General features: G+C 54.8%; 1 protein-coding gene across 1 annotated transcript in view; it reads left to right on the top strand.

The window, feature by feature from the left end:
• Window positions 1-549: 549 nt before the first annotated feature.
• Window positions 550-26817, top strand: part of LOC309624796 (uncharacterized protein) — a 99755-nt gene continuing 73487 nt past the window's right edge. Inside the window, 6 exon segments of the mRNA XM_082383402.1 lie at window positions 550-960; window positions 16336-16413; window positions 16981-17019; window positions 18519-18581; window positions 18912-19062; window positions 19557-19708. Coding sequence (XP_082239528.1) covers window positions 874-960; window positions 16336-16413; window positions 16981-17019; window positions 18519-18581; window positions 18912-19062; window positions 19557-19708 — 570 coding nt within the window. The 5' untranslated portion in view covers window positions 550-873.

The following is a 26817-nucleotide window of genomic DNA, read 5'->3' as shown; positions in this document are numbered from 1 at the left end:
GCAGAGGGTGGACGGGGACTGGATGGCTGGATTTGGGGGTGAAATTGCGCCGGACACCCTATAACCCCAGATCAAAGTACAAAGGGGAGACTCCTTCCTGAAGCCGACCACCCAGGAGTCCCGCTTCGGGCGCCCCCTCGCGTGGGGCCGCCGGGGTGGGGATGATGAGGGACGAGGGAGCGCGGGGTGCTCGGCACCCAGTCCCACCTCCGGCGGGCTGGAACGGCGCGGTGTGCGCGGCCCCTTTAAGAAAGTTCGCTGGGTGAGTTCATCAAAGTTTAAAAACTCTCCGTGAAGAAGGGAAAGAGAGAGGGAGAGAAAGGACGAGGGAGAGAAGGGAAAAGCCCCGCCGGAGACTGGCGCGCCGCGGCCCGGGCCGGGGCGAGCCCGCAGCGGGCGGCGGGGATTGGCTGCGCGTTCCCCCGGAGACCGCGGAGAGGGAGGGGGAGGGGGGCTGGCCGGGCCCCAGCTGAGGCCGGTTCCGGCCCCCGCCCCCCGCCGCCGCCCGGCGCCCGCCCCCTCCCCCGGCGCCCGCCCCCCGCCGCCGCCGCCGCCGCCGCCGCCGCCGCGGGCGCACTCGCCGGTCGCAGTGAAAAGGCGGAGGCGGCGGCCGCTCCGGCTCGGCTCCGGTTCCCAGTGCCTCCCCCGCCGCACCCCCTCCCCGCCTCCTGCACCCGCCAAACTTGATGTGACCCCAGCCCGACGCTGCGGCTGCCCCTCTCACCGCCCCGCGCGCTCCCCACTGCCACCCAGCCCCTCACCCCCGGGGCGCACCGCTCACCTCGCCCCTTCCCACCTCCTCGCCGGGGCCGGGCGCCGCGCTAGCCCTCCGCGTTCCCTTCCCCTAGCCACCCCCACCCCACCCCCCGCACCATGAGCAACCTGAAGCCGGACGGCGAGCACGGCACCAGCACGGGCACCGGCACGGGCTCGGGCTCCAGCGGCACCCTGGAGGAGGAGGTGGGTCTGCGCCCCCGGGACTTGTTGGGTGAAGTACACGCGGAGGTGGGCGGGGGACGGGGCGCGCGGGGCCCCGCGCGCGATCTGGCAATCGCTCCCGGCGCCTTTCCGCCGTTGCCCTTCGGCCGGGGAGGAGCAGCCCGTGTCCGGCGGGCGGGGGCGTGCGGCCTGGACTACCCCGCCGGGCGGGCATTGTCTCCCCGCCCTCCCAGGCTCGGGGCCGGCAGTGCGCCGGCGGCCGTCAGTGCGTCCCGAGGTGGGCGAGCTGCGCCGTGTCCGCCCCACGCCTGCTGCCCGCGCGTCCTTCGTTCTCCACTCTCCGCCCCGCTCGCTGCCCTCTTCCGTGGCGCTCCTCCCGCGTGGCCGGGACTCCCGCCTCGTTTGGGAGGAACTGAGCGGGATTAGCACGGCGGGCGGGCGGCACCCACACTCCCTTGCACTTTCCGCCCTGACCCCTCCCCGTGACCTTGGAGGCCTGGGCCGGCCGCGCGCTACCTTGGTTCGCTAGAGTTGTAGTCATGGGGGTAGACGGCTTTCTTCACGGCCCCAGAGCTTGGGCTTTGGCAAAGATGTCAGCTGACTGAGTTGGGAAGGAGATGCCTAAAGACACTCAGTTCCCAGTTCTCGTCTCTCGGGTTTTGCCCTGGCAGCCAAGCCAGGACCCCAAAGCTGGCCCTAGTGGGATTCCGCTAGGAATGTCCACCGGCCATGTGCTAAGAGGAGGGAGTCAGGGGCGGCTTCGTGCAATCACCAACAGCTGGGTGGTTAATTGGATGTGGCAAAATCTGGGAGGGTGTGTGTGGGGGCGGAGTGGGAAGGTGGATATAGCCTTAAGGCTATCAGTGAATGGAGACCAGAAACTCGGCCCGCAGAGACAAAAACTGGTGTGGAAAGGGGGCAGCCTTCGCAGCTCTGTCTCTGAAGGGGCCTCTGCTGTGTCACTCTAGGGCCAAGAGACCCTAGACCCTTCCTGCCGCGCCCTGGCATGCTCTTGCCCAGGAAACCAAGGGCCAGTTATCCACCCTGAGCTCCCTTCCCCTTGGTCTGGAGGAGAAACCGCAGAGCCCCTGATGGGGGCTGGCGTTGCTGCCTCCCTCCTATCCAGTGGCGGGTGCCCGCCTGCCGTGCTATAGGTTTGGTGCAGAATGGCGGCACTGGCCCACGGCTGGGCTGGGCTCCTCACTGTGGGAGGGATGGTGGGAGGGTCACACTGCCAGTTCCCACTCTTAGCAATTCAGAGGCCTGCTGCCAGCCCCAGTCCACCAATGGCATGACAGCTTGAGAATCTAGGTCTAGATCCCGCTTTCTGTGGGGAAGGAAAGGAGGAATCTACAACCCTTCACTCTGAAGAGTGGCGAAGGAAGGCCTGACATATGTCCACGAGTGTGGTGTGGGCTCTAGTGGGCTGGGGTTCTTTTGGCTCCTAAAGTCCTTGTCCTTCTTGGACCTTGATGCTGATAGGCCCTTGGCTTTGGGGACCCCATCCTGACTCTTCCTGATTGTTCAGAATCTCCCCTGAGAGTTGGGGGAGGCTGACAGGGTTGCTAGTGTGTGTGTGGTCTCTGCTGAAATTGAGGGAGGGAAGCCCTCTCCTGTGAAGCTGGGCAAGGACCCGGAACCACTTCTGCTAGAGGGTTGACCAGCAGGGACTTACCTCACTGAAGAGACCCTCAGACCCACCCCTTTGAAGTGGGAAGGGTGAACCACGTGGCCAGTCTAAAGTCTTGGAGGAATCGTTTGAGGTATTGGTCACTTTTTTCTAAGTAGCTTTTTAAGAGAGAGGGCAGAATCATCGAGAAGTGGAATCCCTGCTCTCCCTCCTTGTGGGCAGAGGTGGGCTACAGCCCTGTAGTGCTTCAGGGAATTCAGTGCAACTGGTGCTGGGGAGGGTGGGGAGCATGGGCTCCTGTTTAACAGAGGTCTAAGACTAAGGGCCCCAGTGATCTCTTGGAGCCCAGCGTCTGCTCTGGTCAGGTAAGCACTAGAATCGGCCCCTTCTCCTCATTAGCTTTCTGAACAGTGGGCCAAGAGCTCTTCAGCCAGGGTTTCACCTTGGATTGGTGGTTTGAGCAGGAACTAGATTTATTCTCTTTAGCTTAGATGCCCCCTAGGTAGGCAGTTCTGCAACCCCCAAGAGCCACCATTGGGGAAATCCGCATTAGCAGTGGTGGTTTACTCTCACGGTTGACCCAGGCTGCCTCTTGGAGATTGGCTAAAGCAAACCTAGGAAGCCAAGGAAGAAGTTAGAGGTCAGCTGTCCCTGAGATGTGGCTGAGTAGGAGGTAGTTAGACCTGTAGGGATGGAAAAAGCGTTCCAAGGAGAGGGAATAGCATGTATAAAAGTGGGGGGTGTATTGTGGAACCACATGGCTTGTTTGGGTGACTACCAGGAATTTGCTATGTTGCAGTAATATTGGAGGCCACGTTATGAACAGCCTGAGATCATGCAGGCTTGGGAGGAAATTGGCATTTTTCTGCTACTTGAGAAGAAGGTGTGTTAGAAACTTTGGAAACTTCTAACCCTTTAACCCTTTGAAAGCTAAGGAGGGCAGCGAGGAATTAAGGGGAAGAGCTACGTGTCCCTTTCAATCTAGAGGCCATACCCCCACCCCGAGGTGTGTCTTGGCTGGTGCCTGAGCTCCAGAAGGTGAGGCAGCACAGCACACGAGCCCTGTTCAGGGCAGGCTTGCCTCTGGTGTTGCCCAATCCCAGATTCAAGCATCTCCTGTCTTAGTGATTCTTGAGAGATGGCTGGAGAGTTACAGTGTTTCCGGGGAAGGGTGTATGTGGTTTGAAAGCATATTTTATTTAGAAAATGGAGACATATTTTAACACAAGGCAGTATTAAGTTACAGTAATGACTCGTTGGGAGCCCCCTGAGAGGAGGGTGGTGTTTGGAATCTTGGGGTGGGGAGTGGGGTTCAAGTTTCTAAGAGTTAAAGAAGTTTTATGCCAACCTAATAGTAAGCTATAGAAAGGCAGGGATTAACGGTAGCTAAGGGAGCTACAGCTTGACCTTAGTGTCTTGGCCCCTCACTGCCCTCCATCCCCATCTTTGCCTGTCCACTGCATCCATCAAAGCTGGGCCAAGATCGCTTCTTGCACGTCTGGTACCCCAGGGTCCATCATGTGTCCTCTAGGGGTCTCTGAGGATCCAGCTAGGTCCCTGGCCCCTGGCAGGATGGCCAAGGTTAGCACTCAAATGAGTGAAGGAATTTCAGGGTCCAGTGTGTGACTTGGGCACTGCCCCTTTTCTTTTCTCTGCCATCAAAAATATTTGACAGAATCTGGGACATCTTGGTGCTCTGTCTGCAGACTTTTTTTTGGTATAAGGGGAGGGAGGCATCTATGCTTCTGGGCTTTTACCTGGAAACAGGACCCAAGTAGGTAGATCCAGGCAGATTCTGGTAGATCAGACTCCCCTCCTCCCTGGGGGTTGTTGTGGATGTGTCTTCTCTGCTCAGATAACCTAATGGTAAGGCTGTACTATGCGTAGTAAACCCATACATAGTCTTTGTACCAGGCATTGTTTTGAGCACTTTACTGTTTTAACTCATTTAACTTCCACAACAGCACTGTGAAGTACTTATTACTATTTTATAAGTGAGGAAACTGAGACACAGAGAGGTTAACTAGCTTTCATGTAGCTAGTAATTGAGTAGGTTGGGATTTGGACCCAGAGTTTGCTCTTAACAACATACTATACCCGCTGTTCTGTTTTATATTGGGGGTTTGGATGAGACTTGGGCGTGGGGAGGGGAGAGGATCTGCAACTCAAGTTTTTTAGGGCTGAGCTTTAGGTGATGACAGGGTCCCAAGTAGAAGCTCAGGGACTGGCTCCAGGCTAGTTCTCTTTGGGTTGGTGGCATCCCAAGACTGGGTGGTGGGAGCTGTCAGCCCCTGCAGGAGGAGCATTTTATCACAGATAATGTTTAGAATTGTTATTGCGTGGTGATAAAAACCAGAACAAGTGAATTCCCTACAGACAGTACATCCCCCTTGTAGCCTGGGCTGGGGCTGACTGCCTTCACACCCCACCCCCACCCTTGATTCCCTGTTGCTTTGGGCATCTTAACTAAAAAAATGGTACTTACTCTAAAGTGACTGCCTGTCGTTTTGGGGGGCCATTCTCTTGGGTCTCCTTATCTCCTCCTTCCCTGTAAGTGGGCAGCCTGGCTGGTTTGCCCCAGTAAGAACCAACTTCTAAATATCATTCAATGTTTGGACATTCTGATTTCTCATCTCCGTCTCTGGGGTGGGGCTGGGGGAGGAGTCTGGCGAGTACTGTAACTAGAGGTAACACATGAACTGCGGGATGCTTTGCTCTGCTTTCATGCTCTCCACCCATTTATCCCACTGGTTCTCCAGACAGTCCTGAGAGGTAGAGGAGAGGAGTCCTCCCACCTGCCCTGAGGGCTAAGCTCCTGGTCCAGGGCCACCCACCTCTGGTTACCCAGAGCTGAGCTAGAGTGCTAGGTTCTGGCAGCACCTGGTGGCCTCCAGCCTCTGCTCAGCCACTGATTTTGGGTAGCAGCAACATTTGATGCCTTGTCAGTTCCTCTGCCGTCCCCTGACCATGGCTGCCTCAGAGGGGTCCTCACGCCCCAGGCAAAGCTGTGAGGCAGTGGGGCAGAGCCCATCTCCCATACTTCAGAAACCACGCTGCTGTGAGGTGGGAACTGCAGACAACCCACGAAGCTTCCTTTGCCGAACCCTGTCTACTGCCTGCCCAGGGACCAGCACGGCCTCCTTGCTTTCTGCTTTTTTCCCTATTCCGTCCTTGGATGGAAAGAATAAGATTACCTGTGAGGTGTACCAAGGCTAGACAGGTGGCAAGATCGTTGGGTCCTCCATTCCTGAAGAGTCCATTGGTGGATCCATCCATGCCAGGCACCTCCAGAATATAGCAGGAGCTGGGTGTAGTGGGAGGGTCTGCCTTGGCCCATCTGTCATGGCCTTCAGTCATTTACAGCCGACTGAGGAAAGGCTCTTGGTTGTCATAAGTCATTAAGGCCATCTGTATAGTTCTGAACAGGCCTAGGACCCTCAGGGAGAAAGGGCAGGGTCTGACCTGGACGAGCCCATGGTATGAGTGTCTGGAGTCCCTACCTCCTTTTTGTGGTTAGCCAACCCACCCCTTCCCAAGTGAGTTTTGGGCTTTAACTGGGAGAGATCAGGAGAAATTACTGGAATAGGACCTGAGACCAGTTTGGGGAACCTTTGTTGCGATCAAGGCTGTGAAGAGCTTCCACCCAGACTGGTCCCTGTTCTTATGTGTAATTGTAGCCATATGCGGGCACAACTTGGGATGGAGGGGTCCTTCTGTGGGGTCTTGGTGACAGGGGAGCTCCAAACCAGAATCTAGGTCCTAGAAGTAGTTTCCATCCCTGAACAGAGACCCTCTCCCAACAGGAGTGTCCCTTTGGGAAACATCTCTCGTCAGACTTCATCTACCTCAGTCAGGTGGTGCACAGGTGTGGCGTGCTTGGTGCTTTGTGTTCATGTGCACGGTGCCGTGTGTTCACACTGGATTAACATCACATGGTTTAAGGGTTGGAGGTATTGATTTTGGAGCTAGGGGAAGTGCGTGGGATTCCCCTAGGACAACGCCTTGAATCTATGGGGTAGCATATAGCAGTGGTGACAACTGCAACCTTTGCCAGCCACAAGGGTCAGGCAATAGATTGGCATTGGCTGACCACACAGCAGTAGGAGGGACAGGGGAGGCTGATGGCACAGGAGGGAAGGGAGCCTTGCCCAGAAGCTCCATGCTCGAGACCCTGTGGGCCTGTCTTTCTTTCTTTTTTTTTTTTTTTTTTAACATCTTTATTGGAGTATAATTGCTTCACAGTGGTGTGTTAGTTTCTGCTGTGTAACAAAGTGGATCAGCTATACATTTACATATATCCCCATATCCCCTCCCTCTTGCGTCTCCCTCCCACCCGCGTCTCCCTCCCACCCTCCCTATCCCAGCCCTCTGGGTGGTCACAAAGCACCGTGCTGATCTCCCTGTGCTATGCGGCTGCTTCCCACTAGCTGTCTGTTTTACATTTGGTAGTATATATATGTCCATGCCACTCTCTCACTTTGTCCCAGCTTGAGCCTGTCTTTCTGAGTTGCCTCTGAAAGCCTTGTCCCCTGGCTCTGTCTGGAACCAAGTGGAAAGCAGGCCACCCACCCCACCCCCACCCTGCCTCCAGCCAGCCTAGTCGCAAGGAGTCTGCATAGCACAGGTCACGCTGTTTGGTTGGGTTCCCTAATGAGGTGTAGCGCAGAGTTCGCAGCAGGTTTTGACCAGGTGTGTTCCCAAGATGTGAAGCCTTCCCTTCCTGGGGGTAGAAGTAGCTTGGAGTATAAGGTCCGAAGCCTTATTTAATCCAGCTTAGTTCCTCCCCCCCCCCCCACACACACACAGGTGGAGCTCTAGGGCACATTGCAGGCCCTAAAGGAAGAGCCCCAACTTCCCAGGCAACTTGGACTGTCAGACCCCCAGCTCTGCCAGTGGCTGGCCAGGCACCTAACTCCTGAGCTGGTTTCCTCAACTGTAAAATGGGCCTGTACCACTCTGCCTGTTACCTCGGAGGCCTGTCAGGCTCACACTCCGATGGTAGGTGTGAAAGAAGTGGAAACGACAAAGTGCTGCCCAGCGTGGGGCCTTAGAGCCAAGCCCAGATACATGTGATTTGGGGCTGGAATTAGCAGGGGCAGGCAAAACACCGTGGAACAGCCCCTAAACCTGGACTTCTCCCCACCAGGTCAGACCGTGTTGACGTTGGCGGTGTCCTAGGTGGGCACTGCTTGGAGGGAAGCTGGGCGCTGTCCTAGCCTGGGAGCTGAGCAGCCCAGAGCTCCTTGGAGGAAACAGGAGGTGCTGGCGTTCTGGGAGCATGTGTGTTTGTATCTGCTTGCTGTGCTGTCTGGCTGTATCTGCTTGCTCTTTTTCCCTGTGTCCTTGTTCAGCCCTTATAAGTCCTGGGTCTGCGGGCCATGTCACCACATTCCATCCACCTCTCGTCAAGTGGCCCCACTGAGAGGGACTTCTTTCCCCTGGGAGGCGTAAGAGTGACCTGCCAGTGCCAAGCCTAAGCACAGGACCCAGGCAGAACCCAACGCTCACCCCACCCCCTACATATGTATACAGAAGAAAAAGGCCAGGCCGCTGAGATCTCTGCAGAGGTACAATGACTTGCTCTGAGGTTTCTGTTTGGCAGCTCCTGTATTGCCCCAGCAGAGAGACCCCTCTCAAATCCCAAGGGCCTGGCTTCTGACATCCTGCTTTCTCACCCTCTCAACCTCTGCCCCTTCTTTACTGCTTTCTTTGCCGTCTTGTGGGCAAAACGAAAGCACTGGAGCTCTGAGCCCATGGAGGACAGTGCCCGAGCATTACTGAGACTCCATCACGTTCTCCCACTTCCCTGGTTTCTTGGAAGGTCAGAGTGTGAAGGGCCCTGAGGCGAGTCCACCCCTCCTCTTTACTGCTGAGGCAGTGGTGAAGGCCACGAAGCCACTTGCCTGGCTGGTGGCAGGGCTGGGACTTCAATCGGGCTCCTTGACAATTGCTTTGAGGCTCTTTTTCTTTTGTTTCTGTGTCTGGTCTGTTGTCTGAGCAGGAGGCTGAGCCTGAGTCCTGTGTCTTGGTTCTCAATGACCCTTTTCCCCTTGCAGAAGCCAGAGCCGAACTGGGCGTGATGATGGCTGGTACAAGTTTAAAAAGGACCTTCCGTATCATTACAGCAGGAAAGCTGCAAGCTTTATATAATGCAGGCTGCAGCTCATAAACTCCCATGATCTGGCTGGTGGGACGGTAGTGAGACACTGAGATGGGGTGGCTTGGGCTTCTGTTTGGACTCAGGGCTTCCAGGGGCTGTGAGGGGCCCTGCTCTACCCCAACCCGTTCCCCGCTGCACAAGGCTGCTCTGGGAGTTGGCAGTCTGTCAGTCTTCCCTTTGACTTCCCTATAACTAACTGTTTAGGACTAGCCATGGGATCATCCAGTGGAACCCCGTGCACCCCCGGTCAACCTTCTGCTAAGGACTGTTGCTGCCCTCTTAGCTCAGAAGCTGAAGGTCACTTGTTCTGGGCACCAAAGGCTGACTCCCACTGGGCTCTGAGTGGGTTGGTGGTGTGAGATCAAGGTCTGCAAAAGAGCATTGACTTTTGTGAGCTGGGCACCTGGGGACACTGGGGCTGCTTCTGATATGCTCGGTGACTTTGAGCAACTCACTGGACCTCGGCTAAAAATAAGGTTTCTTCCAGCTCAGATATTCTGCATTTCGGTTGCTGGAGAGGGCTGGGAGTTGGGGAAGGATGTGGGAGGGGCTTATGAGAGGCTTGTTTTTCCCTGTTTGGATTTCCCTCCTCCCCCACCCACTTTTGTAAGGGGTGTTTTCCATCCAGATGACACCAGCAGGGCTCCCCATGCTAAGCAGAGAAGAGGCAGGGTTCAAAGCAAGCGAGTTACTTGAACATTTTGATGAAGTGGTTGGTTGAAACAGTTCCCTTTCCAGACTGAATTCTAACTTCAGAGATGTTGGATTGCCACAAAGAATCAATTTTCAAATATCATTTTTATCTCTTTGGTATGATGTTTCTATTGCCCAGAGTCAAGTTTCTTAGCCTTGTGAGGCAGAGATTCACCTAGAAGGCAGGAGTTGTCTTCTAGTGGGGAGTGTTTCTGGTGGACCGCTGGGATTTATTTGGGGGTGGGGGAAGGGTGGGGGTGGCCCTGATGTTCTCCTACCTCAGCATCCTTTGTGCCCCAGACGGGAGGTCCCTGGAGTCCAAGTCCAGGGTGCTGTCTTGGAGGGTACAGGGCTGGGGTTTGGAAGGAGGCTGTGGTTGTCCTTTGGAGTTAAAGGGTAGGGGGTTTAATATCCATGGACATACGACTGTTTTTGACAGCAGTGTTTACCCCTTCGGTCTCTAATAAAAACTGGTATTTACGGCGCTCATCCTCTCAGCCACAATATCCTGCTGCCACCCTTACCTGAGAAGTTGAGTGTTCCATTCTCGGTATGAAGGTGGAGTATGGCCAGGCCCCAGCCTGGGCTGACTGAGCGTGGCGTCCCCCCACTAGGGAGGGAGGGCCTCGTGGTGTGGCCCCTCGGACCCCATACCCCAGTCCTGTCTCACACGGAGGCTTTCCTCTGGGGGGAACACCCCCTGCCCCGCCTCCCCCCACAGCTCCCTTCCCTTGACTTCTGCAGGGCCCCCGTGTGAGCTGGGCCCTGTGTGTGCCCAGGGGAGGACAGAGGCCTCTAAGCAGCCACTGTTGAGGGAGCTGGCCTTGGCCTGGGGGCACTGGAACGACAGGTGTGCCTGTGCGGGTGTCCAGGCTGAGAGAGATGTCCACCTGGGCTGATGGAAAGAGGTCGAGTCCTGCCTCGAAGCCTTTTAGGCAGAAGCCTGAATTTCTGCTATTAGGCTGATGCCTTGGGTATCACTGTCACCTTGCTCCTGGAGGCTTCTGTTTACTTTCATTTTTTCTGAAGATCTGTAAACAACTGTTGGTTGGTTTGTCTGAAGGAAGATCATTACTGACACACAAACAGGAATGAGTTTGTCAGAGCCCCTTCTTCCTACTTCTCTCTAAAAAGTTGTCTTCCCTCTGGGCTGGGGAGGGCTGCAGTGTTCACCTTTACTGAGGGAAAGGGCTGCACCACTTGGGGGCCCGGGTCCTCTGTCGTGCTGGGATTACAGAAGGTGCTGGAGAGGCTCCTTGAAGGGGGCATTCCCTCCCCAGGGGCCTCAAGAATAAGGCTGAGGATGGGGGCCACCACTTCCGGTGCCCTTCTCTGCCCCTCCCCGGAGCACTGGGAATGAGATGGGTGGCCTCCCGTGGAGGAGGGAGGAGCCCCAGGCACTCGAGATCCAGCAGTAGCTGGAGGGAAAGGGCCCACGATCACACAGCAAATACCTAGCCAACCCCAGGAAGTCTGCCCACCAGTGATAGCCTGTGGTGTGGACTTCCTAGAAGGGGCTGGACTCTCCCACCCTCTTGTTCCCAGCACCCCCCGGGAAGGATAGGCAGCAGGCCTTGCTTGAGGGACGAGCAGCCTCGGGAGTCCCCAAGCTTTGCCGTCCAGGGACACCGTTGTGCTGAAGGCCAGTTTGTTGCCCTAGGCAGGCCTGGCACTGGCTGGGACCTCCAGCGAGGCCAAGTCTGCTCCTGACCATCATGAAGGCTACACACCATGTCTGCGATGTCCTGTATGGGGACACCTCTCTGGCCAAGTTTCTTGTCCATGTTGAATTCGGTGCTTCCAGTGGGTTCCTCAACATGTGTCTTCTTTTACTGGCCTCTAAGGATTCCTCATCCTTTTTTTTTTTTTTTGGCTACGGAGCTTGTGGGATCTTTGTTCCCCGACCAGGGATTGAACCCAGGCCCATGGCAGTGAAAGCGTCAAGTCCTAACCACTGGACTGCCAGGGAATTCCAAAGGATTCCCTATCCTTTTTCCACCTCTCCCCAGTACCTTCTCCAGCCTGTTCCAAACTTGCCTTCCATCTGTGCCAGGGACATGGCTGTGGTCCAGCACAGTCTGCTGGTACTTGCCATGAAGATGACCATTTTAACAGGACCGTGGTTGCTTTCAGTGTTTCAGGGCAGGAGGGAGATATTCTCTTGGGTTGTGTGGATGCTTTTGGAAAAAGAGTGAGTGTATGGAAGAAGGGCCTACGTAAACACGTTTGGTTCCTTCTAGCAGCCTGGGATTGTGTGAGCCACCCCTTATGCTTCCTCCAAGTACCTTAAAATATTTTCATGTTGAATTTTTGTAGTAAACTTGTGGAATAGGCGGTGGGATCTTTGGTTGATCTTTCCGTCTTGGCATCAATGGTGGTTGGTCCCTGAATCCTTGTCTGCACCCAACCTCTCTGCTGAATGTTGCACCCTATTGCTGTGAGGCTGGCACCAGCAAGTGGCATGGGAAGAGTGGTTGCCAGTGCTGGCCTGGGACACAGGACTTGTTGGCCAGGCCTTGCAGAAGTAACTGCATGTCTCTGTCCCTGCCATCCCTAAGTATCCCGACTGTGCCATTAGATTGCCTTGTCACCTTCCTATTCTGAGCCTCAGTTCCCTCATCAGTATGTATGTATGTATTTATTTATTTATGGCTGTGTTGGGTCTTTGTTGCTGCGTGCGGGCTTTCTCTAGTTGCGGCGAGCAGGGGCTACTCTTCGTTGCGGTGTGTGGGCTTCTCATTGCGGTGGCTTCTCTTGCTGCAGAGCATGGGTTCTAGGCACGCAGGCTCCAGTAGTTGTGGCTCACGGGCTCAGTAGTTGTGGCTCGTGGGCTCTAGAGCGCAGGCTCAGTAGTTGTGGCGCACAGGCTTAGTTGCTCTGCGGCATGTGGGATCTTCCCGGACCAGGGCTCGAACCTGTGTCCCCTGCACTGGCAGGCGGATCCCTAACCACTGTGCCACCAGGGAAGCCCCCGTCATCTGTAAAATGAGGGTGTTTAACTAGCTGATCTCCACGGTGCCTTCCACCTCAGACATGGCCTCCCTGGGGAAGGGGAACACTAAAGAATCCAGCGACCGCGTAAGGTTGTCTCACCTGTGTTCCCAGCTCCAGGCTGATCTGGACCTGACCCAGCCTCACTAGACAACCTTATATAACTAAATGGCTTGTGGTACCTGATAGGTGAGGTTTTTGTGCAGGTCAGTGTTGAGATTACGGGACCCTGAAGTGAACAAGCATATGGTCGAGCCTCTCCTGTGTGCTGGGCATAAAGTGTGCTCTTCATCCTGGAGGTAGAGGGTACCCGTGTTGTACAGATAAAGAAGCTGACATTCAGAGAGATGAAGCAGCTTCACCAAGCCAAGCATAAAGCTGGGATGCAAACTCCGGTCTAACTAACCAAAGCCTTTCCCATTTATGGCATCACTCTGCCACCCTGGACCACATCCGTTTCTGGCTGTGAGTCCCTTCTTTGGAGGGACCGAGGTGTGTAGAGACGGCGGCGGTCTCAGATGTTGAGCCTGGCTCTAGGTACCTTGGAGGACAGGAACGTTTGAGACTTGCCTCCTAACTCTGGGTTTTAGAGTCCAGGTGAGCTCAGATGGTGGGACCAGTAAAAGACAAGGGGTCCTAGGGGCCCCGGAAGACTTCAGAGGAAGGAAAGAGGGGTGAGGAAATAGAGGGACCTGAGGGATGGATGCCTTTCAGTTCAGGAATGAGAAAGGGGTGGGCCGAGGGGCAGCGTGAGCAGCTGCCATGCCCTATGTGGGTGCTTGTCGGGGACCCGCAGTCTGTGGGCCGGGGCAGGACCTGATGGAGTTGGAAGTAGCATGGTGGGTAGGTGGGCTCTGGAAACTCTTGTTCTCTCGACATGTGGCCGGCCAGCCCGCTAAGCTCATACTTCCTGTCCCTCCAGCTTTGCCGTCATTCTAAACAGGCACCCAGAGAAGGGGCTGGCTACTGAATGGATGTGTGGCAGCACTTTACCCATCCATGGGGCTAACGAGGCTGCCCAGGTGCGGCTGCCTCTGTCCCCACAGCCAGAAGAATGGCACAGATGGCTGAAACTGTTCCTGGGTCTTACCCAGCTCTGCTCCTTGCTGAGCCAAGCTTGCGTGAGCCCCTTCTGGGCCTCAGTTTCCATGTCTGCACAGGGGGATAGGCAGAGGGCACGTCATCTGCCAGGGTGTCCAGGGTCAAGTAAGAACCAAGGAGAGCATTCAGGTCGGGCTTCCTGTGACTTAGCCTCCCAGCAAAGGGTATGTGAACTGGCAGACGGGGACCCACCGCCTAACCCATAACTGCCTTGATGTCAGCTTGTCTCCTAAGGAATGACCAGGCACAGGATGCAACCTGTATTGTAGCCTTTAGAATCTAAAAGATGGGAAGCCAGGGAAGAGAGTCATCTGGCCCAGAGAAGGCTGGGAACCAGAATCTGAGCTGGGAATGAGGGAAAGTTCCCCTGTACTCACTCCCCTCCCCTCCGCTAAGCAGGAAACTTTGTGCTGAGAACTTTCTATTTAAGGGGGCCTCTGGGGAGGTCTGGCCAGAAAGGAGCCATTTGAGGAAGGGTTTAAAATTAGCCGGGGTGAAATGGGTGGCCCCTGGGGAGAACTGAGGCAGAGGTTTCTGTGGGCGGCTCTGGCTTTGCATCTTTGACCCAAAGCACGTCCCCTCATCCCAGGGAGGAGGGAGTAGCACTGGTCCAGGCCGATCCAGCAGGGCCCTGGCTGGCTTGTACTCTTTCAGTCCATCGTCTGTGGTGGGCTGGGCGCCCAAGCCCTGGCACCAAAAAGCAAGCATCATCTCTACCAGCCTGGGTGAGTAGTTGGGAGGGAGACCTGGGTTTTGAGTCCCAGGTCTGCTGCCTTTAAAAAACAAGCTGCATGACCTGAGCGAGGCACTTCTATTTGAGGGTTTACATGTAAATGAAAGGCCTTCCGTCAAAGGGCAGAGAGGTGTAGAGGATGGCTGCCCTCTGGAGTCCAGGAACTCAATTCACCCCACTCTGGAGCCTGGGCTGTCCGGTTTCTCCCAGATACTTCTGGGACAGGGCAGTGCTTGAGATCTGCGTGTATAGGGACACAGCTGCCAAGGGCTGTGAGATGTACAGAACCTTTACCCCAGGCCCAGGAGCAGAAGTGTGTGTGGTGAGGAAAGGCATCACCAGAGGGGGTGGAGGTGTCCTAACTGGCAAGGAATTCTCCTGGGTTTGCTTCTTGGCGAAAACTCATGTGACAGAAGAAGCTGTCCTTACCTATTTTATCAGCCATGGGCTTGGAGTCATTCCTGTGTGGCTAGGGTGGCAACACTTGTTACAGGCAGCTATGGGGGCTGGTTTCCTTTGCCACTCCTGGCTCTGTTGTTGACATGTGTGTTCATTAGAGAGAGAGAGAGAGAGAGAGAGAGAGTGAGTGTGTGTGTGTGTGTGTGTGTGTGTGTGTGTGTGTGTGTATGTGTATGAGTTGGGTGTAACTTTGCCTGACTGCCCTGGGTTCCTGATTCAGGCCATTGTCTCCAAGAAGGCTGTTGCCTCAGTTCCTTCAGCAGGCCATCACTAGAGCATGGAAGAAGTTCTTTGGTGCCTCTGGAGGGGGATGTGGTCCACTAAATGTTTTCAAGAATAGCCACGTGTTGGGTGGGCTGAGGCATGTGAACTTGTTCTTAAGTCGGCAGTGACAAGTTGAGAAGACTTACGTTTGGCTTAGTGGTATGAGATGCGACTTGAAACAGGAGTCAAGGGAATTCCCTGGCAGTCCAGTGGTTAGGACTCTGTGCTGTCACTGCTGAGGGCAAGGGTTCCATCCCTGGTCGGGGAACTAAGATCCTCAAAGCCATGCAGCCAAAAAAAAAAAAAAAAAAAACAGAAGTCAAGTGTGTGGGGAAGCTCTGATCTTTTGGATTTTTCATTACTCAGAAAGCACAGTTTCAAGATGTATTTTTAATGGATCTACACTATGGAAAATCCTCCTTCTCCCATTATAATTATTGGCTGATCTGGCCTCGCTAGTTGAGCATTGGGTGCCAGCAGCATTTAACCAGCAGTGGTGAATTAGGGAAGTGTTCCCGCCAACCCTCTCCTGGACCTCACCCACTGTTCGGGAGGTCAGGTTTGGCAGGAGTCACAGGATGGACACCAGGTGTCTAGACCTGGCTTCAGTGCCAACTTGTAACTTTGTTGAGGGCAAGGCTCATAACTTACACCATCCTCTCCCTCACTTGAAGCTGGCAAGATCCTACACATTCTTCAAAACCCAGCACCATTGTTCCATTTGACTCCTTCCCCAAGTCCCTTATTCAGTAAACATTTAGTACCAGCACCATGCTAAGAGCTGGCCAGAGAAGCAAGAATATAATACATTGCCGGCCACTGAAGAACCTACATCTAGCATAGGAAGCAGGAGGAGATGGATGTGAAACTGCTGGGCCCTCTGATGAAATTGCTCCAAGGCACAGAGTTTACATCTTTGCCTTCCCGCTAGACCAGACGGAGCCTTTCTACCAGGAGTCCATGGGAATATTCTGAAATATATATACGTTTCTACTTGTGCATATTTTGGAGGTAAGACACCATAGCTTTCTTCAAGTCTCAGAGGGGTCCTTCGTCTATCTTGTTAAACAGGACTCTCTCCTTGAGGCTGTTCGGCAACAGACAGTCTGCACAGAAGTGCTCAGCTAGTGCTTGATGTGACACCTGCAGGATGAACCCAGAGAAAGGAAAGGGTCCAGAAAGGGTTTTGAAAAGTTAAATGCTGTGAAACTCTGGGTGCTCATTTGCCTCAGCCTCCAAAGAAGGCTCAGGAAATCCTGAATTCTTCCTTCAGCCCTGGAAGGATTCCAGGTCCTTCCTGAAGGAAGAGCCATCATCCTTGTTCTTCTGTCATCTTGGCCCTGACCACTGTGGTCTCTTCCCCAGGTCCGGACACTGTTCGTCAGTGGGCTCCCTGTGGATATTAAACCCAGAGAACTCTACCTGCTCTTTAGGCCGTTCAAGGTGAGTCTGGACGCAGCCACCCATGGGCAGAGCCTAGGATGGAGGAGAAGCATCAGGAATGAATCGCAGACCTGGATTGGGCAGCAGGAAAACTAGAAACTGTGATGGCAGACCTGGTTCTCTGTCCCGGTTCTGCTAACTCATATGTTGCTTTCTGTCAATTGCTTAGCCTTTCTGAGCCTCCGATTTCTCATCTGTAAAGTGGAGACAGTAGAATCTCAGTAGACTTTACCGTATAAGGAATCTTTGAGATTCAGCATAGCGTTTTCAATTTGCAGATAAGAAAACTTAAAAAGGTAAGGTCTGTGCTTCCAGATGACAGGCTAGGAGAGCAAAGGGGAATTTCCGCATGAAATGATGAATGCTATCACGAGATGGCCATCCCATGTGCTAGGCCGTGTGATATGGGACACAAGGACTGAGGGCGCTCAGCGGTGGTGGAGATCAGAGTGGGTCACCTTTGAGGGGAGAAGAGTGTGAGCTGGGGAAAGGCAGGGCTGGGGGGTGGCCAGGGTAGCACAACAGAGGCTTCCGACCTTCCCTGTTAATGACCACCTTTCTCTGCAGGGGTATGAAGGGTCCCTGATCAAGCTCACATCGAGACAGGTAATTTCTCTCCAAGGTTTTTCTTCCTCCCAGCCCAGACCGACTGCTGAAGTTCGAACTGAGCCTGTTCTCTTTTCCTCAATCTTGAGGCATCTGGCAGCTGAGACCTGCCCCCGTCACCCCTGTCCTGTCCTGGGCTGACGAAAGAGTAGCCTCCACAGGTCCCCTCTTCTTACCAGTCAGCTCCTGGTCCTCCCTCTCTGGCCCTTGAGAAGCCACAGTGGGACCCAGAGGCTGAGGACCGTAGAGGTGGTGGCTGGGCTCTGGTTCCTGATGCAGGGAGTCCCAGGCCCAGAGCCCTCAGGGGCCGTTTGGGGACTGGACTGAGCCTTGGCAAAATGAAGTTGGAGAAGTTTTAAACCTGTTGTTTCCCCCCCGCCCCCCTTTTTAAATAAATAAATTTATTTTATTTTATTTATTTATTGGCTGTGTTGGGTCTTCGTTGCTACGCGCGGGCTTTCTCTAGTTGTGGCGAGCAGGGGCTACTCTTCATTGCAGTGCACGGGCTTCTCATTGTGGTGGCTTCTCTTGTTGCAGAGCACAGGCTTTAGCTGCGCAGGGTTCAGTAGCTGTGGCATGTAGGCTCAGTACTTGTGGCCCACGGGCTTAGTTCCATGGCATGTGGGATCTTCCCGGACCAGGGCTCGAACCCGTGTCCCCTGCATTGGCAGGCGGATTCTTAACTACTGCGCCACCAGGGAAGTCCCATAAACCTGTTGCCCCGGGCTTCCCTGGTGGTGCAGTGGTTAAGAATCCGCCTGCCAATGCAGGGGACACGGGTTCGAGCCCTGGTCCGGGAAGATCCCACATGCCGCAGAACAACTTAAGCCCGTGGGCCACAACTACTGAGCCTGCGCTCTAGAGCCCGTGTGACACAACTACCGAACCCTGTGTGCCTAGAGCCCGTGCTCCACAACAAGAGAAGCCACCGCAATGAGAAGCCCGTGCACCGCAACGAAGAGTAGCCCCCGCTTGCTGCAACTAGAGAAAGCCCGTGTGCAGCAACGAAGACCCAATGCAGCCAAAAATAAATAAATAAAATAAATAAATTTATATATATATATTAAAAAAACCTGTTGCCCCTTGATTGAACCTGAAGCCTTTCCATGTCCTTGATACATTAATGTCCCCTTTCGTGCTGGGGAAAACACTAGAACTTACTTTTAATTACCTGCATACATTAAAAAAAAAAAAGACTTTTACTGAAAGGGTGATGTTTAATGCAGTGGGATAAAGCTGTATTGGCATCGTTTGCCAGAATGTGGTACCTGGATGGGAGAGTTTTGGTGCCCCAAACCAAAAATATATAACTCTTGTCCATATATAATTGTATAAATATATAATTCTTGTCCATATCCTCCCTATGTTCTAGCTGAACATAGGGAGGATATGGACAAGAATTATATATTTTTCTGTTCTTTGTTGTTTTGTTTTGTATGCTTGAAGGGGAGATGGAATGTTGGGAGAGATGCAAGGGTATTCTCTCTTTTTCCTACTAGCCTGTTGGTTTTGTGATCTTTGACAGCCGGGCAGGAGCAGAAGCGGCCAAGAATGCATTGAACGTGAGTAGACAGAGAACAGGCCTTTCTCTGACCCACAGACTTCTAGGCAATGGGTATTCCTGTTCCGTCTTCTGCAAACCTTCCCCAATCCGCACCCAAGGAAAGGGCCCACAGATGTACCTTACCCAGCATCCTGGGGCAGAGTCTCTGGCTGCACTGTCATGCCAAACGCCACTACTCACAAGGCCCGAGCAGTGTGTCCTCTGTCTTGGCCCCCGTGTGGGCGAGTCTTTCAGGCTGGATCATTTCTCGGGCCCTTCCGTCCCCACTGCAGTGGCCAGGCTGGGTCCTACAGTGTAACGCCTTTCCCTTCCTTTCCTTCTCACGTAGGGTATTCGCTTTGATCCTGAGAACCCTCAGACCCTGAGGCTAGAGTTTGCCAAAGCCAACACCAAGATGGCCAAGAACAAGCTAATGGCTACACCAAATCCCACCAACGCTCACCCCGCCCTCGGAGCACACTTCATCGCACGAGACCCCTGTGAGTGGCACTCAGAGTGGCCGTCTGCTGCCCTTTACCTGGCAGAGCTGGGAGGCCCTCGTGGATGGAGTTGCATGCAGAGGGCATCACTGAGGGCATCAGTCCTGCCTGCCCGCCCCTTTTCCAGGAGCTTCTTGCATCCACCATTACCCATCCCTGTGGGTCCCATGCTTCCTCCCTCCCCTGCAGCCTTTGCTGGACCTCAGACTGAGCTCCTGAGCTGTCGGTGTCGCCCAGCTTCCCTGAAGCCTTTTCTGATCCCTCTTGGTTGAGATGAGCAGAGACCCATCTGAGGGCTTCTTGAAGCAGACAGGATACTCACCAAGCCTGGCCAAGTTACCATGGCTTCTTTCCCAGTCTTGGGATCCTTCAGGGGAGCCTGAGAAGGGAGCTTATGCTCAGCGATAGTGCTGGGTCCCCTTCTCTGTTTGGAATGGGGTGGCGCAAAGGGGGATCTACGTTCTGACAAGGGGGGCTGTTGTCTCCCGTCGCAGATGACCTGATGGGGGCCGCTCTGATCCCCGCATCCCCAGAGGCCTGGGCCCCCTACCCTCTGTACACCACAGAGCTGACCCCAGCCATCTCACATGCTGCGTTTACCTACCCAGCTGCCACTGCTGCTGCCGCTGCCGCCCTACATGCTCAGGTAAGCCTGTCGGGGGGAGAAGTAGGAAAGGGGAGAACAAAGGCTCTGAGTTGGCCAGGCTTCATTCCTACCTGGCCACGGGCCACCCTGGTCCCCAGAGCTGCTGCAGAACTGCTGTCTTGGAACAACAGTACCTTTGGGGTTTGGGGTCCCACAGAGGGGAAGGAGAGGATAAGCTGTGAGGCTGCATCGAGGATACACTGCAAATGCAAAGTGTGAGAGACCCACTGTGGGTCCACTGCCCCCTGGACACGCGCGGGCAGGCTGTGCCAACTCTGCCTGTGGTGACAGACCTGAGTGTGGTCGCTGGAGCCAGGCCGCCTGCCTCTGCTTCCTTCTGTCTTTATGAACTTCAGAAAGCTCTGAAAGATTTCTGTGTCTGGGTTGTTCTTTTTCACTCATCTGGAAAGATAGGAATAGTAGTATCTGCCTCAGGTTGTTGTGAGAATTAAACGTTAAGCCACGTGAGGGGCTAGAGTTGTACCTGGAACATGCGGGGTGCCCAGTGAGTGTTTGCTCTTTTGTTCAAGGAACATGGGCACCCTGCATTGTGACCTGGGCTGGGGCTGGAAGGATGCAGCCAGCGCTTCTAGGGGAGAGGCAGAGCGGGCACGGCTGGGCCAGGAGGGCTCTGTGCTTGCCGAATGCCACGCCAGGTGCCCGAGAGGGGCACGAGCACCTCACAGATTACAGCCAGGCCTCTGTGCGGCGGTGGCGGGGCGCCGCCAGGCAGCGCGGGAGGGCTGGGGTGAGCGGCGAGCCCGCCTTGGCCTCTCGTCAGTGAGGTGACCGAGAGCCGAGGCTCGGGAAGCGTGACCTGGCTGTTGAGAGGGAGAGAACAGGCCTCCTGGCTGGGGCAGTAGAAGGGGATGAGGAGTTGAAGGGTGTGAGAAGCCAGGAGGGAGAGTTCCTAGAAGCTAGAAGCTGAGGCAGGAGGCGTGGGAGGCTCTGCCAATGGGAGGGTCAAGTGCGTGTCCATCCCTCTGAAGGGCTTCGTGACCTGGGTTCGCCCAGTTCCAAGGTGGAAGGTTCAGATTCCCTGACTGCCACCCTCGCAAGGCGTTCCCCCGGCCACGGCAACTTGGGTTGTACCGAGGGCAGGCGCGTGGTTCCGCTTGGCACTCACCCTGGCGGCACACCACAGAGGGCTGGAAGATTGATCGGCGTAGGGAGGTGGCGAGGCTCTTCCTCTCTAGGGCAACGTTTGGGGACTTGCCGCAGACCGGCTCTGCGGTGAGTGAAGGCAGTCCTCTGTGACCCGGCGGAGTGTGGAAGGCAGATGGCGCTCCCCGCCAAGAGGGGAGTTTAACTGCAGGGGCCCCGTGAGTCCTCTGGTCCCAGCTGTGCCACCAGTTAGCTACCTGATCTTCAGCAAGTGACTTCACCTCTGGGCCTCCGTGTTGTCCTCATCTGTAAAACGAGAGGGCAGGACCAGATCGGATGGAGAGGTTCTGCCCCATCTGCTCTGAGATGCTAGGCCATGACAATGTGAGGCAGAGGTTGGGAGCCAGGGACAGTCAGGATGTCAGATTATTCAGGAGCGATATCTCTGTCCTTTTTGGGGTGGCCCCCCAGCCGGCTGGGAGTGGTGTGCTGCTGTGGGTCCCTAAGCTTCGTACACGGGACTGTGTGCCCTCCTCTTGTCTTCCTTTCCAGCTTCCTCCCTCCGTCCCCCACCGCGCCCTGTGGCTGTCCAACTCTTGTCCAGCTACCTTGGTCCAGGTTCTGGCTCTCTCTTTCAACACCTGTGTGACCTTGGGCAAGTTTCTTGACCTCTCTGTGTCTCGATTTCTTTGTGGAATGATGATAGTCGTAGCTACTTTAGAGGGTGGTTGGTAGCCTATTAGCACAGAGGGAGCACAACATGCTTATTATTTAATATCATTATTGTCTAGTTCCCTCCAGGTCCTCTCTGAGGCTAGAGGCCTCACTGTGCCTGAGTTCCTGTCTTCTGGTCTCCCGGGGAAGGGGATGAAGTCCCCCTCAAAGGATAGTGGCTTTTTTCGGGAGGCAGCCTGATGACAAGCGATTGGATCAGGTGGTGACTACTTCTGTCCCGCTACTTGAGTTCTCGGGATAGTCGTTTCCTCGACAGTAAAACACACTGTTAGGACCAAATGTAGTGATAGGCATGAAAGCATTTTCTAAGTAGTATCAGTTTCTCTTTTCCTTGCAAGAGCCCCCTCCCTGCCCCCGATAGTACTGCCCCAGAGGCGGAGGCTGAAAATGCCTAAATGAAGGAGGTGGACACTGGTGATCCTAAGGAGGTTATTCTGAACCCAGAGGACCAGGTAGCACTGCGTTTTTCTGTGCCTGGGGGTAAGGAGGTGACTTGGAGAGAAGGCAGCAGCTGATAGACAAAAGGGGATAAAAACCGGTCCTTCCTTTCTGTACCCCACCATATACATCCTGACCTCATGCCCTTTGCCAGTAGCTCGGCCTGAGCGAGGCATCCTCATGTGGCTGCAGGGACGAGACCTGCAGGAAGAAAGGGGCTTGGAGGTGGTTCAGTCCTGCTCTATCTCGGCACAAGGCTGTCTTGCGGGACCTTCTGATCCTCTTGATAGAATCTTCTCCTTTCAGAGGGTATGGGTGGCAGGGGCACACTGGGGTCTGGTACATGAAGATAGTGGCCTAAAAGCAGGGATTCTGCATGTCCCCTTGCACCCCAGGGTCCTCCCAGTTTGGACTTCTTTTTCCATTTCGACCTGAGGGTATGGGGGTCTTTCACTGCAGCCCTTTGCCCCCCTTACACTGGCTCAGCCACTTACTGATGACCTTAAAGTTACACGGATTCCCCTGCCTCTATTTTCTTATCTGTTTAATGGAAATGATAATAGCATCAAATTTATAGGGCTTTTCTGAGGATTAAATGAACTTAGTATATGAAAACTACTTAGACCAGCATCTGGCACATGCCAAGTGCTTCATAAACATTAGCTGTTAGAGGTCTGCATTCATGGGAAGAAAAAGACAGGGTTTTTTCTCTGTTTTGCCTTTGCTTATCATCCTGCTCCCCAAAATATCACTACGTTTAGTCCTTAGACTTGGTAGGTAGTTGGACACAGGTGTATAAGTAAATCCATGGGTATGAACCTTTTACAAAAATTACACATTTAATCTTTTTAAAACTTAAATATTAGGACATGCTTCCATGTCAGTAAGTATAGGTCTACATTCTGGATGCCTGGCTAGCCTACCAATGTATAAGTGCGTGTGCCTCCCTGTAGATGGCAGTGAGGTTGTTTACACAATTTTCGTTTGCTCGTTAGGCTGTGCTGCCATGGACGCCCTTGTTCACACCTCTCTGGGCACCTGTCCTGCTTGCTTTCCTTATCATAAATTCATAGAACTATTGCAAGGTCAGAGTGTAGACTTGCCAGTCTGAGTTAATTGTATTGTTTTGACTTTGTGATGAGTGAGTCTCCCTTATTTGTTGGCTGTTTCTGTTTCTTCTTGTGTGGATTCATCCCTTTGCCCACTTTTTGGTGTATCTTCTCAGTTAGTCAGTCTGAGGGTCTGAGAGAGGACCGTGTGCCCCCTACTCCTTTGTTTGGGTGCTGCCCCTCTTGGATCTGTAGCCATTCTAGATGCCCATGGGCTGTCCCTGTGGAGTGGCCTCTTAGGACCCCCAAACCCCCTGTGAACAAGTGGAGGCCCTGACAGGGGACTGGCCACTTGCTCCCTGCTGTGCTGGCCGTGATCCCTGGGCCTGGGGTTCTTGTTCTGAGCTGGGGCAGGAAGAGACCGTGCTTCTTTAGAGAACCTGGACCACTGGCCTACCCCAGGCATCTGAGGAGAGTGGAAATGCAGCCCTCCAAGTACGTTCTGTCCAGTTGGGTTGCACGACCATCCCGAGCTCAGAAATTAGGGCTTTCCTCTGCTTCCTCCCCAGGAAGGCGGGGGCTCATCTCAGGCTGGAGGGAAAGCTGCTGCTCTGGAGCCCAAGCCGCAGCACCTCGTGGAGAGGGTGGGACTGGATGGAGCAGGCTTGTTGTGGGGGCCCCTAAGCAGCCGGTGGTGGAGGAGGGTGGGTCGGAGGCCTCCGGGGTCCCTCCCACTCTCGTCCGTCGCTCTCCCCTTGTCCAGCCCTGCAGGGCACCCAGCCTGTCAGGCGCTTCCTTGCCGTGGGGCCGCTCCAGCTGGAGGCTGGGTGAAGTGCGGTGGTCAGGGTCCACTAGGGCTTCCCTGAGCTTTACCAGTCGCAGCCTTGTCCCGTGGCAGCGGTGCTGGTTTCCTCATCGTCCCTCTCTTAGGGAATGAGCTCTGGTGTCCAGCTGGGCTTGCAGCTGAGAGGGCAGCCCACGGCTCGGCAAAGGGGAGGAGAGGCTTCCTCCCACTCAGCTGTCAGCCAGGAAGGGAGGGAACTGCTTCCAGATGTTTAGAAGACATGAGAGAAAATAAGGTGGCCTCTGAGGCTGGATGGCTCAAAGAGGCTCTTAACCCTTTCTGTGTGGTGTGGGGCTTAATCAAGGTGGTCCTGGCAGCCCGGGGTCAACTGTGTGCCGATGACAGCAGTGTCACATCCTTGGAGCCCAGGGGCCATCCCGACATTGGTCAGGTGGCCTAGGCCCTGGTCCTGCTATGCGCCAAGTGTCCCGGCATCTCAGAGTAACCAGCTGCCGACTTCCTGCTGAACACGGGGTGGTCAGGGTCCTGCGCTGTACAAAACAGCACCTAGAATTTGGAGGGGGCACAGGAGCAAGTTCTCAGGAAGCTTTCATCAGCCACCAGATAGCCTGGCGTTGCTCGATATCTTCACTACTTACAGAGGCAGGGATTCCTGGCAGCCAAGTGGGTAACTGGGTCTGATTGCTCGAGCTTCAAGAGGTTGTCTGTAATGCACACCTGCTACTTGGTTTCCTCATCGGCTCTCCTGTGCCATCCCTTTCTTTCCTAAGAGAACCCCGGCTCCCATCCCTGAGTTCTCTTCCCGCCCCCTCACTCGGGGCCCTGTGACGCCCTGCCGCCACCCCTCCCAGGTGGCCACGGGTCAGGCCGGGGCAGACGTGCTGTCTGTAACCGGGGCAGGCGGCCTCCCCGCAATCTTGGCTTGGCACCCAGCACGGCTCACCGTCCAGATGACTGGCCCATGGGGAATGGGGTGCATGTCATTTCCTGGCCTGTCTCTGGGAATCCTGCTTTGGGGCCATTGCTCTGTGGGGCCTTCTAGCAAGTACCAGGGTTGAGGTAGCTGCCAGGCCCCCCACTAGAGGGCTCAGCTGGTAGGTTACAAATCTCTAAAGTTAGGAGGCTTGTAATGAAGGGAACGGGGGTGGGGGTGGTGGAGAAGCTGAAACGGGGCAGCGGCGGGGGCGGGGAGCATCAGCTGGGTCTAGTCTGTGACTTCCTTGAATCCTGCAAGGACAGGACCAACTTCTGGGAGTCCTGCCCCTTGGAGATCACACTGACTTTGGTTTCTAATGTGTTTTTACATTCTGTCTTATCTGATCCTCGTGGATACCCTGTGACTTTTAATCATCTCTATCCTGTAGCTGTTGAGGACACTGAGACTCAAAGAAGTTGAGCCAAAGTGTGTTAGGGTGCATTCTCCTGATGTTAGGAATTCCGCACTCTCCCGGTTAAGGGGGAAGGGCAGACTGTTGGGCCAGTGCCCCCGGCTGCCAGCACTCCACCCGGTACAGTCGGGCTCAGTGGAGCGTGAACGCCTTCGTAACCCTTCTCTCATTTGAACCTCTGTCCTGCAGAGGAGGCAGGTCAGGTGGCGCTCTCCCATTTTCAGGATGAAGAAACTGACGCCCAGAGGTGAGTAACTGGCCCGATCTCCGCCGGTCAGTAACAGAACCAGGACTCCGACAGGGGCACTGAAGGCCGTGTTTCCCAGGCTCCCCCATCAAGCGAAGGGACTGCACAGCTAGCTCCTGATGTTGGCTTCTCTTGCAGGTGCGCTGGTACCCTTCCTCTGATACCACCCAGCAAGGATGGAAATATCGTCAGTTCTGTTAGTTCTTCAGTAAGTGCTGGCTCAGAGGCCTGGGACAGAAAGTGTCCTAGAGCCTGGCTCCCTGCAGGGCCGTGGTTCCTCTGCCTGAGTCCAGGAGCTCGCTGGTGCTACCCCAACCTGAGCTTGCGCCTGGGGCACTCTGGCTGGTTTTCCCCTCTCCTCCCACCCTGCCCCCCACCTCCCATCTTGCAGCCTCCTCGCAAGGGAAGGGCCTGGGTTCAGCTCCATTCCCATGCATCTGCTCATGGCCACCTCTTTCCCCTCCCTCCAGGTCTGGTCACCACAGCTCGAAGCCCCCCCGCCCGCCTCACTGGGGAGGGAGCCACCCTGAGCTTCCACTGCCCCCAGGTGGCCCGTGCAGAGCTGCTGCTTCCCTCCAAAGACTGTGAATTTTAAGCCTGACTCAGTGGACTCTGTTTCCTTTCTCTCCTTTTCCTCAGCCCTGTCCTGCCCCAAAGCGCCCCTCACCAAGGCCTCACGGCAGGATTCAGGGGCCTTCTCGCTGGGACACCCAGACCCAGCTCGGAGGTCTCACTGGGACTGAGCAAGGCCTGACCTCCAGTCCAAATTTGCTTCCGTAGCCCCACCTCAAAGAAATGAGGCGTTTAATTTTGCATGTGTTCCTGGCATGAATTAAGACACTTAAACTTGTATATATGTGAGTGTACAGTTTGTTCTCACATTGTGTCACCATAGCAACAAGTCCTGGCCACTAATGGTTCATCATTCCCGGTCCCTCTCCCCACACCCCCCTCCCCTGCACCCACCCTGCTTCAGTGAGGACCAAGCCCTGCAGCCAGCCCCGCCCGGCGGCTGGCGGCCTCCACCACCCCACACACTTCCAGGCTGAACAGGAAGGACCACCCAGCCAAGATAGAGCGTTTTCTTGGTCATTTCAAATTGGGGTCCTCTGCTTCCTCCCCCTCAGATGGGCCAACAGCCATTAAGAAAACCTTTTCTCTGCCCAGTTTCGCTTACCTCTCCACGGCGCACCCCACCCCTGCCATGGCTCCTCATGCTTTCCAAACTTCAAAACCAACCAAAAAGTGAAAGTATTTTTGTACCCTGTGTAACAAAATATTTATGCAACATAAAGGATTTTTCGTGTGTGTGTGCAATTAATTATTGAAGAGACCTTGTCTGC

The sequence above is a fragment of the Balaenoptera borealis genome, assembly GCF_965194805.1.
Source record: "Balaenoptera borealis genome assembly, chromosome: 3".
Taxonomy (NCBI): domain Eukaryota; kingdom Metazoa; phylum Chordata; class Mammalia; order Artiodactyla; family Balaenopteridae; genus Balaenoptera; species Balaenoptera borealis.
Note: the sequence above shows the minus strand (reverse complement) of the source record. Positions and strands in the feature narration are given on the sequence as shown.